The 16,385-nt window shown below is 40.6% G+C and overlaps 1 protein-coding gene across 2 annotated transcripts in view; it reads left to right on the forward strand.

The window, feature by feature from the left end:
* The window catches only part of ADCY5 (adenylate cyclase 5), a gene marked incomplete at its 3' end in the record, with an annotated part of 214,657 nt that overhangs the window by 174,151 nt on the left and 24,121 nt on the right, over positions 1-16,385 (forward strand). For both annotated transcript variants that reach the window (XM_082001557.1, XM_082001558.1), the window contains exons 9-11: positions 10,458-10,480; positions 14,296-14,440; positions 16,063-16,160. In XM_082001557.1, coding sequence (XP_081857683.1) covers positions 10,458-10,480; positions 14,296-14,440; positions 16,063-16,160 — 266 coding nt within the window. The remainder of the gene's footprint in view (positions 1-10,457; positions 10,481-14,295; positions 14,441-16,062; positions 16,161-16,385) is intronic.

The following is a 16,385-nucleotide window of genomic DNA, read 5'->3' on the forward strand; positions in this document are numbered from 1 at the left end:
TTTTATATTTAGTAGAAAACAGAATCATTTTGTTCATTTTTCCGTCCTTTGAACACTGGCTCTGGTAGCTGTGTCTATTCTTAGGATATATTAGCAATAGTCCTGAATGAGACAGATTAGTATCAAAGGTAGCCATATACTCCTTTTTTTCCCCCCTCCTCTTTTGTCATGGAATTTCAACATGCTGCCATGTCTGGGCACATCGGCAGTGCATCAGCAGGGTTTATGTGGGAGGGCAGCCCAGCCGGTGGCATGGGGATGTCTTTGGTCCTTAATTCTCTCTGCATTGTGGGTTGGAGCTTAATCTCTGCTGGGTCCAGCTGACTTGCCAGGATGCTCCTAGGCTAAGTTGTTCCCCTGGGCACACAGGATTTTATTCAGGCACTTGCACACACATATAAATAAGACAAAATATCCTACATGTGTCCATGCAGCAGTGATTTCAAATGTCCTGGAAAACTGGAGTTATTTTCCTAGTCCTACCTTAGCTAACTGGGGCCCGAGTCAGCTGGGATTGCAACAGTGCTGGCTCATCCCGTTCTGCCCAACAGCCCCTCCGTCTCCCTCATGCACTGGTCTGCTTTCCAGACTGCCCCCAATCCTTCTTTTTCCCCTCCCATTGCTTGGCAGTGGCCTTTCTCACCATGCAGAGCCTCCAGGGAGGCAAGCAAGCAGGAGACACCGATGTTGCCCGTTGGTGACCCTGACCCCCATTAACTGATGGAACCACTGCTCAGAGAAAGATGGTCCTGGGGACCGCACTGAGTTGCGTTGCCGGGTCAGTGGCTGGCCTGAAAACCTGGAAAATTTGCAGTGGAGGATGATGAGATACAAATGGCACGGGAGGGCAAAGAGCCCTGCTCTGAGCTGGCAGCCTCAGCTGTAGCCCTGGCCCTGCGAGCCCCTGTCGCTGGGCAGGATGATGCTGCCAGCATGGAGCAGGTGAAGGGCTGCCTTGCTCGCCCTGGGCAGGCAAAGCCTGGGCAGGATCAGCTTCGTGGCTACACACACAGTATGAAAAGAGCCAGAGCACAGCAGAAGAGGAGCACAGCTGCTTTCTATCTTTATTGCTTTTTACAGCATGTTTTCTTCTTTCCTAAACAAAAGCAGTCAGTCCAGGACCAGTGACTGTATCTGCACTCTGGAAGTGCAGACTTTCGTACTGCTCGTGATGTACGCAAAGAAGCAGCTTTCCCCCAAGACTCTGTACGCCGGCCTTGTCTTCCCCACTGTCTCTGTGGTCCAGTTTTTAATTGCAAAAGGGTCAAAATTAAACAAACTTGAAAGTATTTGACAGTACAGGTATACTTATAGCTATAACAATATTTATATACCAATAAGAAATACTTTGCTTTTCCCAGTATATATTTCAGAGTGCTTCTTATAAGTATTGATGGATGTTAGATTTCTGGAAATAATGTTCATGTCTCAGTTTTCATTAACAAAACAAAACTACTATTAAAAAAAAAAATTGGGGACTGTAGTTGACTGTAAACTGAAAGAAGTTTGTTGTAAATAGCGATCAAAAGGCAAATGTTGATACCTTCCAAAATAGCAAGGCTATTCTAGATGATAAACGATTCCCTTGCATCTTTTACCCTGCTTGGCATTATTGAGGCCATAGTTGGAAAAACACATCCAGTTTGGGCTTACAATCCTTTAGGACAATGTGCATGAATTGGAGATAGTCCAGTGGAGAACGTTACAAAATAGGAGAGTTTCAACAGTGTGGCCTGTGAAGAAGTGTTGAAGTATTGGGTTTGTTTAGTCTGGAAGGGAGAAGATTTGGTAGAAACAAAAGTCTTCAAATACATGAAGGTTTGTAAGGACAGAAGATAATGTTAAATCATTCTCTATGACTGCAAAGGGCAGGATTAAAAATAATCATCTTGATTTCCTGTGCTGAAGATCTAAGTTAAGAAAAAGCTTAGATGCAAGGAATAGACTCTATAAAGAGTTTATGGAATTCCTGATTTTCCTGAAGACATTTTATTTATTTTATTCAGGGCTTTTCAGTCTGGAGGGGCATTACAACATCCTTTGCAAATATAGAAACAATAATGTGAAAAAAAATATTAAGAGATTTTATAGGGAATAAAGAACATAAGATTAATATGAGACAGAAAAGTTTTCATAAAGCTTTTACCAAATTTCCAATCTAGGCTGCATGGAACTTGAGGCAACAATCACCCTCCTTGTACAGGAGCCAGATATACCCACAACATTTCTGACAGATATTTAAAGAAGGACTATCTGTGTAGTCCTTGTTTAAAAACCTCAAAGGACGGAAATCCCACAGTCTTGCTGGGCATCCTTTTCAACAGTTTGATTATGTTTCTTGCTGTTTCGCTTCAGATTCCCTCACCTGAATTTGAAAACACAGTGCTGCATGAGCTATTCGCAGTAGATAGAGGACAGTTTAATTTCCTCCCATTTACAGTTATCTTCTCTATATTTGAAGACTATTACCATGTCTCTGCTCAGCTCTGATTCCCTCATCAAGTTTGTTCCTAGTCGATGCTTTTCAGCCCAGTGGTTGTTCCTGTTCCCCTCTGAGCACCTGCCATTTCACCGATAAGAGGCAGTGCCCGCACTGAACCCAGCAGTGCTGCCCAGAAGACGTTGGTCATTTTTGAGGTCTTACAACCAGACTTGACATAGCCTAATGCTGTCTGGCTTCCAAGCAAAAAACAGCGTGAGATCTACTCAGCCATGGAAAGTCTGCTGTTGGATCTTAAGGCTGCCATTACAGCTATTACCTTTATATTACACTGGCTAGTATGCCTGAGCAGCTTATCTTGTTCCACTGATACATGCTTTGGGAAGGTTTACTTCAGGAACAGTTACCTCTGAGTCCTTTATAATCAAATGTGAGCAGAGTGGCTAATGTGATTACTGAGCCCAGTTGTAGATGCCTAGCAGATTTCCTTTTATTTTTTCAGCTGCTGGAAAGGTTTAACATTAGGAAGTTTAGGAACAGAAAGAGGAAACAATTCTGATTGATTGAAACAATCTGAAGAGCTGCAATTCTGATTTCAGTCTGACCATGCTTCTGTCATCAGTACAACTAACAAAGCACTTAATTTGCAATGAAATTGTGTGTGATATCAATGTTAGTTACAAAGTAAAAGCCAAAATAAAATCAAATAGGGGTTATATGCATGTAGGAAATACGACTGCATGTAGCTGTTAGAAATATGAGACAAGGTTATAAAAATGCATCCTGGATACAGCTGGTACAATCAAGAGCAAGCTCATCATTCAGGAAGGCATTGCCTGATTCCTTGCAGCATTGCTCAGAGCTCTGCACATTCTTCTACACGATATATGATTGCTTGGTGTTTACTTTCTAATGAAACAACACTCATCTACAAGCCTGGTCATTCAACCATTAAATAGAATTCTTTGTCCTATTCACCCTGTCCTAAGTCAAACAATTCTCTGCATGTTGTGTCGCAAGTACAGCTCACTTCCTCCCTTTGTGTCTCCAAGTTGCCCTTACAATAGATTTTCTTGTTAGTCAGAAATCAAAATTAGGGAACAGGTGCATCAGAAGAACAGATGCTATGGCTGGTTCTGTGCCAACTCTACCACTTAAACATCAAAAATTATTAAAAAATTAAAATAAAACTCAGTAGGGCAAGTTTTCCTCAGTCAATAGTGCAGCCCCATCAGAGAGAAGTGGATTTGAGTCCATGAATGAAGCACTGAGGGTTCACCTTCCTGGAAGGTTTCCTTTAACTGGAGGTCACCATTACCCTCTTTTCTAGCAATCATTTGCTAAATCTGGTAAAAGTAACATTGACATCAGCAGAGCTGGACAGGGGCACCCAATGGAGAAGAATTTGACCCACTATTTTTTTGCTTCTGTTGTAGTATGCAGAATCCCCTGAATTTGTAATCAAGCAGGGAGAAACACTGGAGCAATCCTTTCTGCTGTAATCCCTATGTGTTGCTATAGACCTGGGAGGAAATTGTTAGCCTAGTCTGGTTTTATAGAACCAATTTGCTTTAGGTAGCTCACAAACAGCAAGGGAAGGAATCCCATCCTGCAGTTATGCTATGTAATTACTTTGGTGCTTCTGAAAAGAGGATTTGCTTGATTCATGTGTTCTGTGTGATCTCATATGAATGAGTGAGAGCCATATAAAACACTGTACATTGCTCAAATTATTAGAGGCTTTGCACAGTTTTGTTTCCTCATCTGCAAACTTAACTTTTATTCTTGTTGAACAGGGCTTGCAATCATCCTTGATTAAATTCTTTAAAAGAGGGATAAGAGTCAGCGAGATGCAATAGCTGATCTGTAGCTGCTTTTGTGAAACTTAGGTAGAGTTTAATATTTGCTTGGAAGTCTTGCACTGATAATTTTCCCACCATTCAATACCCTTTTCTTGAGTAAACTGTGGTTATATGGGTGGTGGTTTGGATCAAGACACTACTAAAAAGTGTCAGACAGTCTCTGAGCAGGACTAAATTAAGCCTACAGAAATAAAGATACCAATTTCCCTTTGTTCACAAAAACATTTCCTCTGATGTTCGTGGCAGCGTAGCCCAGGTGGACATCAGAGGTGGAGTTGTGGCACTTACCAGAATGATTTCCAAAGCTTCCTAAAGCGGACAGTAAGCTTTAATGATAAAAGGATGCAGGTCAGCAGGTTTGGGTCTGATTTTCAGAGAGGGTGAGCAGCCCCAGCCAGTGCCAGTGGGCAATTTCAATTAAGGCTGGTTAGGCTTGGATTCAGGCTGTCTGTATCTGATTAGAAGGCTATTTGACAGTAGTTTCTGTAGAAGTTTGTTGCGTTTATCATCATTTGGAGTGTAGAGATGAAAGGACTGAGATTAAGGAGCCAGGAACTGATTCAGAGCATTTCTAGGACTACCTATTTTTATGTCTTTTTCTGTTTTGCAAGTTCTGGTAACTGTTCACAAGTGAGGCGCAGGTTCACATACCATTTTACTTGAAAAAGTGACCTTTTTACTGAAGAAATTTGGATTCGGAGTTCACAGACAACTGTGAAGTGTGAGCAACTCGCATTTCTCAGAGGTGTGAGTTCACAGACAGAAGTTAATTAAAAGTAAGGGGGGAAAACCTGTTTCAAAAACAATCACTTATGTTCTATAGATATAAATCTGATGGGCCAAATAAATTCATGGGTTTGGCCAGGTCTGGTCCACCAGCTGGGGGCTGTGTATGAAATCATTTTGAAGTAGAACAACGTATAGGGATTCACCATCTGTGAGCGGTACAGGGGAATGAAAGTCTATTTATCAAGTGGGGTGGGTTGCAGAAAGGGAGCACTTCACCTTTCCTTTCTGGAGCTCATTAGTCTGTGTTCCAGCTATAGCAGACACAGTCATCATATAATCTGTTTCATAAACTGGTTTTCTGCCAGTTTGTTGTTCTGCACTTAGATGCTCGTTAAATATCCTTCCTATCAAGCTTAGTATTTTCTGTGCCAGTTCTTTCTGGACTCCATATAGAAATTGTGTTATTTCTGGCCTGAGTGCTTTGAAGTCCTTCAGTTCTGTTTCTGCTTTTACACCTGACAGCATCTATCTTCGTAGCCTTGTCTTGTTGCCCACAGGGACAAAGGCAGAACATAAAACACTGCTGAAAACAGATGTGAATAATTAGTTTTGTGGTGGGGGTAAACCAGGCTTGTTTTTAACTACATCCACTCTCAGCCTGTCACTCTCTTTTTCTGTTTTCCACGGTCACTGTCTCTGTGAAGCACCTTTGCGTTGCAAGTTGGCCTGACGTCTTACAAAGCTCATTTTGTCTCTACATCTAAAGTTCTTTTGATTTCTGCTTTAACTTCATGCAAGTCCCATTTCAACTTTGTTACAGAGGTTAAAAAAGGGCAAGGAAAAAAATAGTTTCTCTGTCATTTTTGCTCTTATGATCTTTGCTGGAGTTGCCAGAAAAGTTTTTAAGGTGGAATCCATGCTTCCCAGTCACATTGTCATTAAGAAGGTTATAGAGCTCATCAGTCCCTCTACTGTCTTATTTTTAGAGCTAAATGAAAAGTTAAAAGGATGTAAAGTCTATTCAACTTTTCTTTGCATATTTACAATATGTTAATAATTGCAGCTAATGTTCTCAAAGTTAGAATTATTATTTCTAATGGTTCTTGATTTGAAGCGTTATGGTATAGCAGTCAGCTTGTCATGACTTTGACAAACACTTTATCATTCTATTTAAGGAATCAGTTTTAATCTTCAAAGAAAAGGGCTTAGTTAATTTAGAAGTCAAGCAGAGAGATGGCAGTCAAACGAGCTTTTAGCACAATAGATATTCATAAAATATCCTCCATAAAATAGTAAGCCTTAGGGACAGATGCAGTCATATAACATTCCCTCTTTTTTTTCTCCTGCTTATGTCTACTCCCACTGAGGATGGTCATTGAAAGTAAGTGCTTGTAAATTCAGGGCCACCTGACCTGCCATAAAGAATAAGGTTTTTTAAGAATCTCATGTAGAAAAGAAGAGCGAGCAGGACTGTTCTTTGGTAGATACTAATGCCTTCAAGGGAGCCAATTCAGCAAAGTTTGGGTTAATATTCCTGAAGTCGGAGAGAGAACTGTCTTAGTCTCAGAGCAATTATTAAATGCTATTACATTTACATTTGCAATCTGATGGCAGAATAATGCAGCCTCCTGGGGGAGGGGAGAAACTCCAGTATCAGGGATATTTAAAATGAGACTGAATAAAAATTGCATGAAGTCCTATATGCAGGAGTCCATTAGTACTGCACTACCCTAAGACCTATCTCATGCCTTGTGTTCCCTTCTAGAGAAACGGAATTTTGGCCTTAACAAGGGCTACTTCATCATCATGATTATGGAGCTATTCTTGGACTCCTGTGAATTCCTATCTGTCTGATTCTTGTAGCCATCACCACTTTTGCCATTTTCATCCCTGCTGACAATTCCCAGCCATTTCTTCCTAGCACCCTAGAAAGCCATCATCACTGCTTCAGTCTGCTGGGCACAAATCCATAAGCAATCAAGAGGGGATTTATATACTTAAGTCCAGGAATTGTCTGTTTCTCTTCCTGCCCCTTAACTCCCCCTCTCCGAAGTGAGAGGCACCTTATTTTTATCAGCTACTTTTTCTGGGCATTCAGGTTTCTGTATATATGTGTGCAGAAATGTCAATTTTGACGTATCTTTGTGCAGCTCAAAACCTGGTCTTTACCTGAACAGGCTGGATACAGCCCCAGCCCAGTTACCCAGCGAGCACAGACAGGTGAGATCAGGGCTGCGGGAGAGTGGCTTTATAGACATGCTTATGTCACTTAATTTCACTTTCCTGCTTGAGCTTGGAAATTTGTCTACGAGATCATGAGTGTGTTAGTCCTTTAGGAATGAAGGCAAGTCCATGTAGACCATATTTCTGCAGGATTGATTGTGCTCGGTGTTTATCCTGTGTGTAACACAGACCATTGCAATTCATTTGAGCAGCATTATGCTGAGCCAAAGAGCTTTAATTGGAGCAAAGCATCTGAGTCCTCAAGAAACTAAACTATTTGCCAGCTGTGGAGAAGAAATAAGACCAACCCTCATGCAAGGGGAAGGAAGTAATTTAAGTGCAGATTTTTCAATGGACTGAGCATGACTACAAAGTAAGAGGAGGTGAAAACACATTTAGCCAAAACCCAGGGGGAAATTTGCCTCCCAACCGAAAATAAGGCAAGTGGTATGACCCTGTGTGTGTGATCATCTCCTCCATTTAAAAGGCTTTTTGGTATGTGACTGAGGCATGGGCACATTTAGTGGATAGTGAAGAAAATTTCTGGTCACAGCCAGATCCTGGAGGTATATTTCCTCTGTATCCTGGCGAAGTCTTTCAGTGCAAATAAGAAAGATCTCCTGTAATAAACGACCAGTCTTTAAGAAGATGTATTTGAGGGTTTTTTCCCTAAAATAATCCTGCAGACCTTTCTCAATAACAATTCAATTTTTGGCAATTCTTTCATATAAAATGGGAACGTTTGAAGTGAATCATTTGATTTGCTTAACTGAAAGAGGTTCCTACTACATTTAATTTTAAGCTGATTCTCTCTAATTAAAGTTCAAGTCACTCTTAAATATTTAGCCTTATTAAATGAAGATCCAGGAAAGAAAATGTAATAATCTTTTCCTTTTTTGCTTTACCTGAAGTGTACCTTTTTTGGGGTTTTAATTTTGAAACACCAATTTAATTTGAGCTACCAGCGTGAATAATTTCCAGGGTTTCAAGCACAATTTAGTGTTTTAAATTGAAAAGCTAGATTAGTTAATTCTATATTATTTTAGAGACTTTTCCTTATAACAGTTTTGCTGGGGGAGAGAAGCAGGGTAGAATCAAATTGATTGCCCATATAAATGACCAGCTAAACATGCAGCCAACATATTTTTCCACGCTTGAAATACCGAGGAATTTTTTGAGGATATGCTTGCTGAGGTTTTTTTGGTAACTTGACCTGGTTGGCTTGTATCCTCAAACTTGTGCACCTAGAAGGCAGGAGTATGAGATCTGTGTTTAGTGCCAGGATTTCAGTAGGATGAACGGTTACTCAGCTGTCCATGAAAATCAGACCATTTTAGCGGACTCTCCCACTGCAGTCAGCCACCCAGTTCCCATGTGACTAAGCTTGAAAATGTGAACTTGATGTCTAATAAGCAAGAACTGTCTGTTTTTTCCTCAGTTCCCTCCCCTCATTTCTTGGCTGGTTGCTATTCATGTTCAGCTGATTTTCTTTTTTTTTTTTTTCAGCCTAACTAACTATTACACCAGACAAATTAGTGAGCATTTTGTCTCCATGATTAGTCAGTGAGCTTTCGGTTTTGGCACTGTGTTGTAGCATTGCTTAGAGGATAAATAAATAAATCAATCAGATATTCCTGACAACTGTAAAATGATTAAGCAAAGGAAAAAAAAAAGCCACACAACAAGAAGTTGAATGATAGCTCACTTCATCACTCTTTAATGTGGAATCAAAAAGTACATGTGTTTTTTGGCTCAGATAACTGGGCTTACTAACTTAGGATCAACATTATTAATTCCTTCTTCCCACTGCACATGGATCTGCTGGTGGTTGTTACATGGAAGTGAGAGACTTCTGGTATCTGAATTTCTGATGGGTTAAGTTGTAGTTTCAATTTTGAAGTGTGGTTTTAGTCTGAAACAGAGTATGTAAAAATGGCAATTGCTCTCTCAGTGAATCAAGCTCTGGCTGTTGACCTTAGTGACAAAACCCACTTTTTCCCCCTTGCAAAGCTGATGCTGTTCACGGGGACTGTGTTGGCTTTACTTCTGCCTCTCACCGTGTCGCCACACTGATAACTAGTTGCAAGGGCAAAATCTGTTCTCCTTTAGTATCTGGCCAATGTTCTTGTTTCTCATGGTGTTGGACAAGGCAGCTGTGGGAAGACTTCTGCCTGAAGGTTTTTACTTTTTTACAGTCAAGGACGGATCGGTTTGCTGCCCCCAGCCTGGTAGTGGCTGCAGGTCCAGCAGCTGGAATATCCTCACGAGCTCTGAGCAGTTTTGGCCCGAGGTCTCTGGGAAGAAGACAAAAGGAATTCTTCCTATCTCCCAGCTACATTTGTTTTATGTTTTGGAACACAGGGTACAAACTCTGTGCCTGACTATTTGACCCTACTTGTCAAATACACAACTTTTCTTGACTTCAGTTAAATTTAATCCAAGATGTCAGAGAGCAGATTTTGGCTCAGCCCATGCAAAATGGCCATTTTGATGCATGTTGGTCTAGTAGGTATGCTAATGCTAAACATATAAAATTATGCCTCCGTACATATTTTTCTCTGAGGCCTTCTAGCCACTTAAACTATGGATGACCTGTAAATACATGCACTTTCTCAGTTCAGGTTGCCCTGAAGAAATTGTGAACATTTTGGCTATTACAAATATCCTCAATAATTCCTGAAATCTTATTCAAGAGAACATGTCTTGTGTGTGCATGCAGTGAGGGGAGAAGGAAGGGGACCCCTTGAGGTTCCTCCTGAAGAGGTGAAAACTGAAATGCATCAGTTCACTTAGCCGAGCCCTGACATAAAGAGGTGCAACTTTGTTGAATACAATAGTTGACCTATGTTATCATTCTGAGTTTTGTTTCAAGTAAAATACATCCTCAGTTATAATTTCCATTGTATCATTTGTAATGGTGACTGCAAAGAAGACGACACCTGAAATAAAGCATGCCAGCAGTCAGCTGAAGCATTTCCGTTATCTTCACTTCCATAAATTTTTATCTGAAGTTTTTCTAAAACTGCTCTGTCTGCCTGATGACACAGCAGCACAAAATATTGCTGTGGGTGGGTAAGGCTATTCATCCACACCTAACAAACGAGCACCCTGAAAACTCCTCTGCGAAATGCCATTCTCAGGATACTTTGTGTTCTCAAGGTCAGCCTGTTTCCTAACCCTTGTGTCCTTTTCCTTTCTTTCAGGGTTTTGAGGACCCCAAGGACAAGTAAGCAAATTTAATTCTGTCATACATTGCTATGTTTGCACGTTTGGGATTTTTTTTTTTTTTTTCATATTAAAAAAAGACAAAAACTAATGCCCAGCAGCCAAGAATAATGCCTGGACTCCCAGAGGTTTCTCTTGGAGGGACAGCCAGTCGAGGGTATGGGCTTGACTGGTGTGCATTTAGAACTGCTGCTGCCCTCAAAACATTTATTCTTTTGTGTGGTTCTAACTTGCTTTTGTAATTAAAGTGTTTTTGCTGCTTTTCCCCTTGCCTCCACTATTCTATGTTATTTGCTGCTTTGAAAATATCCCAAGAACAAAAAATTCCTGTAAAGTATGTCTAAGTGTTGAACATCTCTGATAAGAAAAAATTACGTATGTATTGAAATATATATAGTTTCTCAGTTTATTTGTATATTTTTTGTATTACTGATTATTGCATATTACTTCTAGATATAAAAATGAACTGAGAAATAACAGCTTATTTGAAGAAGTAAATTCAAACTTTCATCCTCTAAAATGCAGCCACATTAAGGCAGCATTTTCTTTTTTTTTTCATGTGAAACTTTAAAAAAAAAGTTAAAATAACAATTTAACAAGAGTGGTATTTTGAAAAATTGCTTTTGGAGAAAAAAAAAACAACCATGTTCACTTTTTTAACTTAAATTCTACAGCTGGACATAACAAAAGCATTTCCTCTATTGAAGGTGGTTGGGATAATTTCACATTCTGTCCTACTGAATGGCATTAACTGTAAGCTTGCTTAGAGCAAGATAAGTAACAGTATAGAAGACTGATGCCTGAAATATGTTGCTGTTGCTCCTGATCATGTTTCTTAGGCTGCCTGTCAGGACTAAGCAGACCTCTGTGAGCTGGGACAGCTAAATATTTCTATGGGCCCTAAGCATCTGGCTGTGGGAAAATTCACATTATGGTGGTTGAGCATTGAGAGCAACTCCCTAAAAGTAAAGGGAAGTGATAATTTTGAGCATGGCAATATTAAGAATCATTCTCTCCTTCCCTTACCCTTCACTGCAAACTTGATTTTCATAACAGTTAGCTCTCTGCACCAGCAGAACATTTTTGGATTACACTGAAGCCAGCATCTCTGGGTTAGTTGCTAGCTTTCACATTTGCAAGCAGAGTGCAAAAGTTGCTCCAAACTCTGTTTGTGCTGTTCCTGTCCCTTGCAACAATTTTCTCTTGGATGCATTTGGAGAAATCTCAGCACTGCTTTTAAGAGGTGTTTCTACAAGTTTCATGGTGGCCCGAAACCCTTGGTTTTCCCCCTGCAACACACACACTATCAATATATCAATAAATATTTCCACATACCAGTTTCATTAGTCTATGGCAGTACCTCAGCTCTGACTTACAGGCACTGCCTCCAGGGCACTCCTTAGCACAGGGAACTTTTGTATTTCAATTTAAAATTACATTTATGCAAATGTACCCAAACTTGCTGTACAGTGATTTAGTTTGGGTACAACTGGCTGCAAGTCACCCAAGCAGCTAGTCATATGCAAGGTGACTAGCCTTCCCTGCAGTCTACATGAAGGTGGCTGCCTCACTGCGAAAATCCCAACAAGGCAATTTAAAACCTGCAGGGGTATTTCCACACAATCTGCAACCACAGAAGTTATTGTAGTATTAGAGATACCCTCAGCCATACAATGACCTATCACAAAACTGGAGGCAGCAGAGGCCAAAGCCCAAGCAGGCAGTTTGTTCTTCTCTTCGCATCTTCCTGAGTGATGCTTTCAGACTGGAACTTGAAATTTAACTGAGGTTCACCAAGATGCTGAGCCTACTCTTTTGCTTCGGTTCTAGGGGAAAATGTATTGCATCTCTTGTATGTGGTATGAAATGACTAAATGTGAATGACCCAAATGTGTAAATAACTCTCAGGATCTTGGAAGACATTCTGTAAATATGAAGCCTAATGATTTCCTTGCTCATTTTTATGAGTCCGGAAGATGTTGCAAGGACTGAATGAACATAAGCAGCATCATCTTGAGTGCTCAAGCAGATGTGCTTCCTCTAAGGAATGTCCTGTCTTTCTAGGGACAAAACCACTTTTGATTTCAAAGTGGAATATATGAAGTTCAAGCAATTAAATAACTCTAGAGCCAAAACCAACCCCTTATTTTCCCTAACCCCACCGGAATATTAAGGTTGGCTAGAATAGAGAGAAGACCTTGAGACAAACTAGGTTTGCAATTGCCACATGGTCGCTAAATAGATGATCATGGTGTGTCGTCATGACCCAGCTGAGCTGTAGACACATTCAACTCACTGGCTGGGGCGAAGGGAGTTGGAATGGAAATGGGTGGATGGACTTGATTTATTTTTCTCTTGACAAGAGGTACATGATAGAGTTGCGATACAGAGGGCTTCTTGAAATCTGGTCCAGTTTTGCAGAAAGCTTTTGGAGACCCTTTCTTTTGGAAAGGGACCTTTAACTTTTAAAACAGAGTCACATGCTGGTTTGTAAGCTGCTTTGAGCGGTCTCCGCTCTACAGCACGATCTTACCTATAGCGGCCTGCTGGCTGCAACACAGTATTTGTGAGTTATGCACTGTTATGCAGTACAAATAAAACCGAGGAAATAAAGCAGTGTGCCTTTTCATCATGCCTGTCAGACCTCAGAATTTTTTCTCCAGAGTGCCTAAGTTGAAGGTCACAGAACATGAGCCGTAAGTTGCTGTGCCATCATGGGGTTTGTACACAGAAATAGTTATCTGCTTGAATATGCCCCCGTGCAAGTGGGGGGCATATTCCAGCGGATAACTATTGGTATATCCCGTGGATAACCTTGGCAATCATGCAAGCAGAGCAGAAAAACAGCACTTCAGGATTAGCTTTTAATTTCTGCCTACAGCTAGTTTTAAGGCAGACCATTAAAGAGACAGCATCAAGTCATTAAAATCCTGTTAAGAGTTTAAAAATAACTAGAGATTTTGGGGAGGTGCTTCAGGTTTCCTGATCCTCAGTGCAAAATGCCTCAGGGTGATTTAAGTTTTCTGTGTTGTTTTTTTTTCAACAGTTTTTGAAAATCAGCCTCGTTTTTCTGAAGCTGAGCATCAGAAACACACTGATACTAAAGATTATAAGCAATTTAGAAATCTTGTTCCACATATTTAGAAAGCAGAATCTAACTTGTATTTTTTTCTTTTGCTACTTTTTTGTTTTGCAACCTTTCCTTGAATTAAGCACATATCTTGTAAACAGAAAATTTTGTCTGGTTTATACTTTATACTTGTAAATAACAGCATGAAGGGGAGGCAGTGGGGCATCAGGCCACATTTTTTTTCCCACGTGTTTGTTCGGTGAACAATTTTTTCTCAAAAATGGAGAATTGTTCAAGTTCAGAAATTTTCATAGACATATTTACAGATATTATTATTGGGAAGCAAGAAATATGACTGGTTACATAAATAATTTTGCCAGTTCAGGCACTAACAGCTATGACAGCACGGCAGTGTAGGGAAGAATAAGTCAGAGCACTAGTGGAAGGAGACTACTGACCGGTTTTAGCGAATGAAGGATAGTAAAGAGACTGCAAGGCAAGAAAAGCAATGGATGTACTCTAGAAAAGGGCATGTAAATCAAATTCTTTCACTGGTGGACTCAGGACTGGCAGTGAACTCTAGAGCTGGTATCATTTTCCTCTCAGCTCATAATCCGTTTTCCAACTTGAAGCAGTTATAAGCAAAATGCCATTAGCCTCTAGCTTGTTATACAGTGAAATGATAACATGGTGAGGAGGGGGAAATTATCGTGTCCTCTTATGCACCCTTTTCTTGACATCCTCAGGAATACACAGGAAAGTATGAACCCAGAAGATGAAGTGGATGAGTTTCTGGGCCGTGCCATCGATGCCAGAAGTATTGATCGATTACGCTCTGAGCACGTGCGCAAGTTCCTCTTAACATTCAGGGAGCCTGACTTGGAGAAAAAGGTAACGTCTAAAAATCATTGCAATGTGTCAGTCAAGCTTTTTGTGAGTTTTAATATTCCTGCATAAGAGCAAGTTTTATATCTATAGGTAAAGCTAGATTTTAGGTGTTGGAGGTGGGGTTGTGATCTAAAAAAATCCATGCTTCTTCATGGAAACCTTAATATCCATGTCTCTAGAAAGCCACAGTCATCTGGAAAACCAAGCCATTTCTGTCAGACACACATGAATATAAAATGATGAGCTGTAAAGGAAATCCAGAACAAAACGGATTTGTTTCTCTGACCTTGAGGCATCCAAACTGAGATTGCAGTCACCCCTTACCTCCCTCAGATCACTGGAGAAACTGACTTCAGCTTGCCTGAGCTCTGAATCACCTCTGGAGGGGCTTTACTCTGCCCTTTTGCCCCCCAAGGAGCCCCAGGTGCTACTAAGGTTCATTGGGATGCAATTCATACTGTGGTCATTTTTGGGAACCCATTTTAAGCAACAAGTAGAGTTCTCTGTCTCACAGTAACAAACCTAGGGCTCCCAAATAGCTGATTGCTTCCTGATTTTGTTTCAGATATCATTGGTGTGAGGCAAAGATCTTTTCAATTTCTCTGTCTGTGTAATAGAGACAACATCGGCTCTAGATGGCTGCAAAGTTAAATTCAGTTAAGTCCGGAGGTACCGTGATTAAGTGTACTATATAAACTGCTGTTCTTAATTGCCCAGTGAAAGTCAAAGTCATCTGTTTTTTCTTTTTTTTTTTTATCTAAGCGCAGATCCTTGGGATTCTTGAGTGGTCTTCAAGTTAAACTCATTATTCAATGGAAAAAGCTTCAGTAATTAAGTTTGTACTAACAGTGATTAAGTTTGCACTAACTATTTTAGCATTTCATTTAGAAACACTCTTTCAATGACAGGAATTAAAACCTATTACAAAAGCATACCTTTGCAGGATTTACAGCTATTCAAATAATCAGTGTGGGACTGGATAAAAGCTCAAGCATGTAATTTCCCCTCACTCCTTCCCTTCAATTTTATATCTAAAAACTGCTAGGGAAATTAGTGGTTCACCTGTTCTGAGCACCTTTTTTTTCGTGGTTCAAACTTTGAGACCATCTGTACTAAGAACCATGCTTCAAGCTAAATAAAGCATCTTTGGGAATCGGATGCAGCTCCCACGTGACCAATATGGTCACAAGTAGTTGGAATGAGTGACTGTGTGAGAACCACAGCAACCTCGCACTATCATTAGAACGAGCCAAGCTGTCTGCACAAGATACAAGGCTTTGTCATTAGCAACATTCATCCCTATTGAAGGAAACTTCCCATAGAAGAAGTTTAGGTCTGACGATGGTGACCTAGAATCCTGGTCCCGGTTAATCCGTTCCTCTTCCTCTCGTGCAAGGGGCAGATGGTGAATCCTCTCTCCACCCAGCTGTGTGGGTTTGTTCCCCGGCCTTTGGGTCTGTTCAAGCCCTTACAGCTTGCCCAGGGAAAAGAGGAGTTTGTAATGTTAGTCATTTCCTACCAGCGCTGCTTTCGAAGGACCTAAACGGAGGCCAAATAAGAAGTTTTTGTGGAGAGAAGTTTCTTGTGGAGTTCCCACTAACATAACCCTGTTTGCGTTTTTGCAGTACTCCAAGCAGGTGGATGACAGGTTTGGAGCCTACGTGGCTTGCGCCTCCCTAGTCTTCCTCTTCATCTGCTTTGTTCAAATCATAATCGTGCCACAGTGAGTATCTTTTCATCCCTTTGCTCCCATCTGCTCCCCTCCTCTATTCTGGCCTACTTTTCTTTGTTTTTTTCTTGAGGATTCAGAGCACCAAGGGGAAGAGAAAAATCCTTAAATAATTCATGCTCAAGTGATGCATGGTGCTTATTGTTTTCACTCATTTCTAGTGCAGATTAAAACCTCCTCACTGGCATGTGAGGATTTCTGTTTTCCCAGTGTGATTTC

The sequence above is a fragment of the Phaethon aethereus genome (assembly GCF_964289735.1).
Source record: "Phaethon aethereus genome assembly, chromosome: 6".
Lineage (NCBI taxonomy): Eukaryota > Metazoa > Chordata > Aves > Phaethontiformes > Phaethontidae > Phaethon > Phaethon aethereus.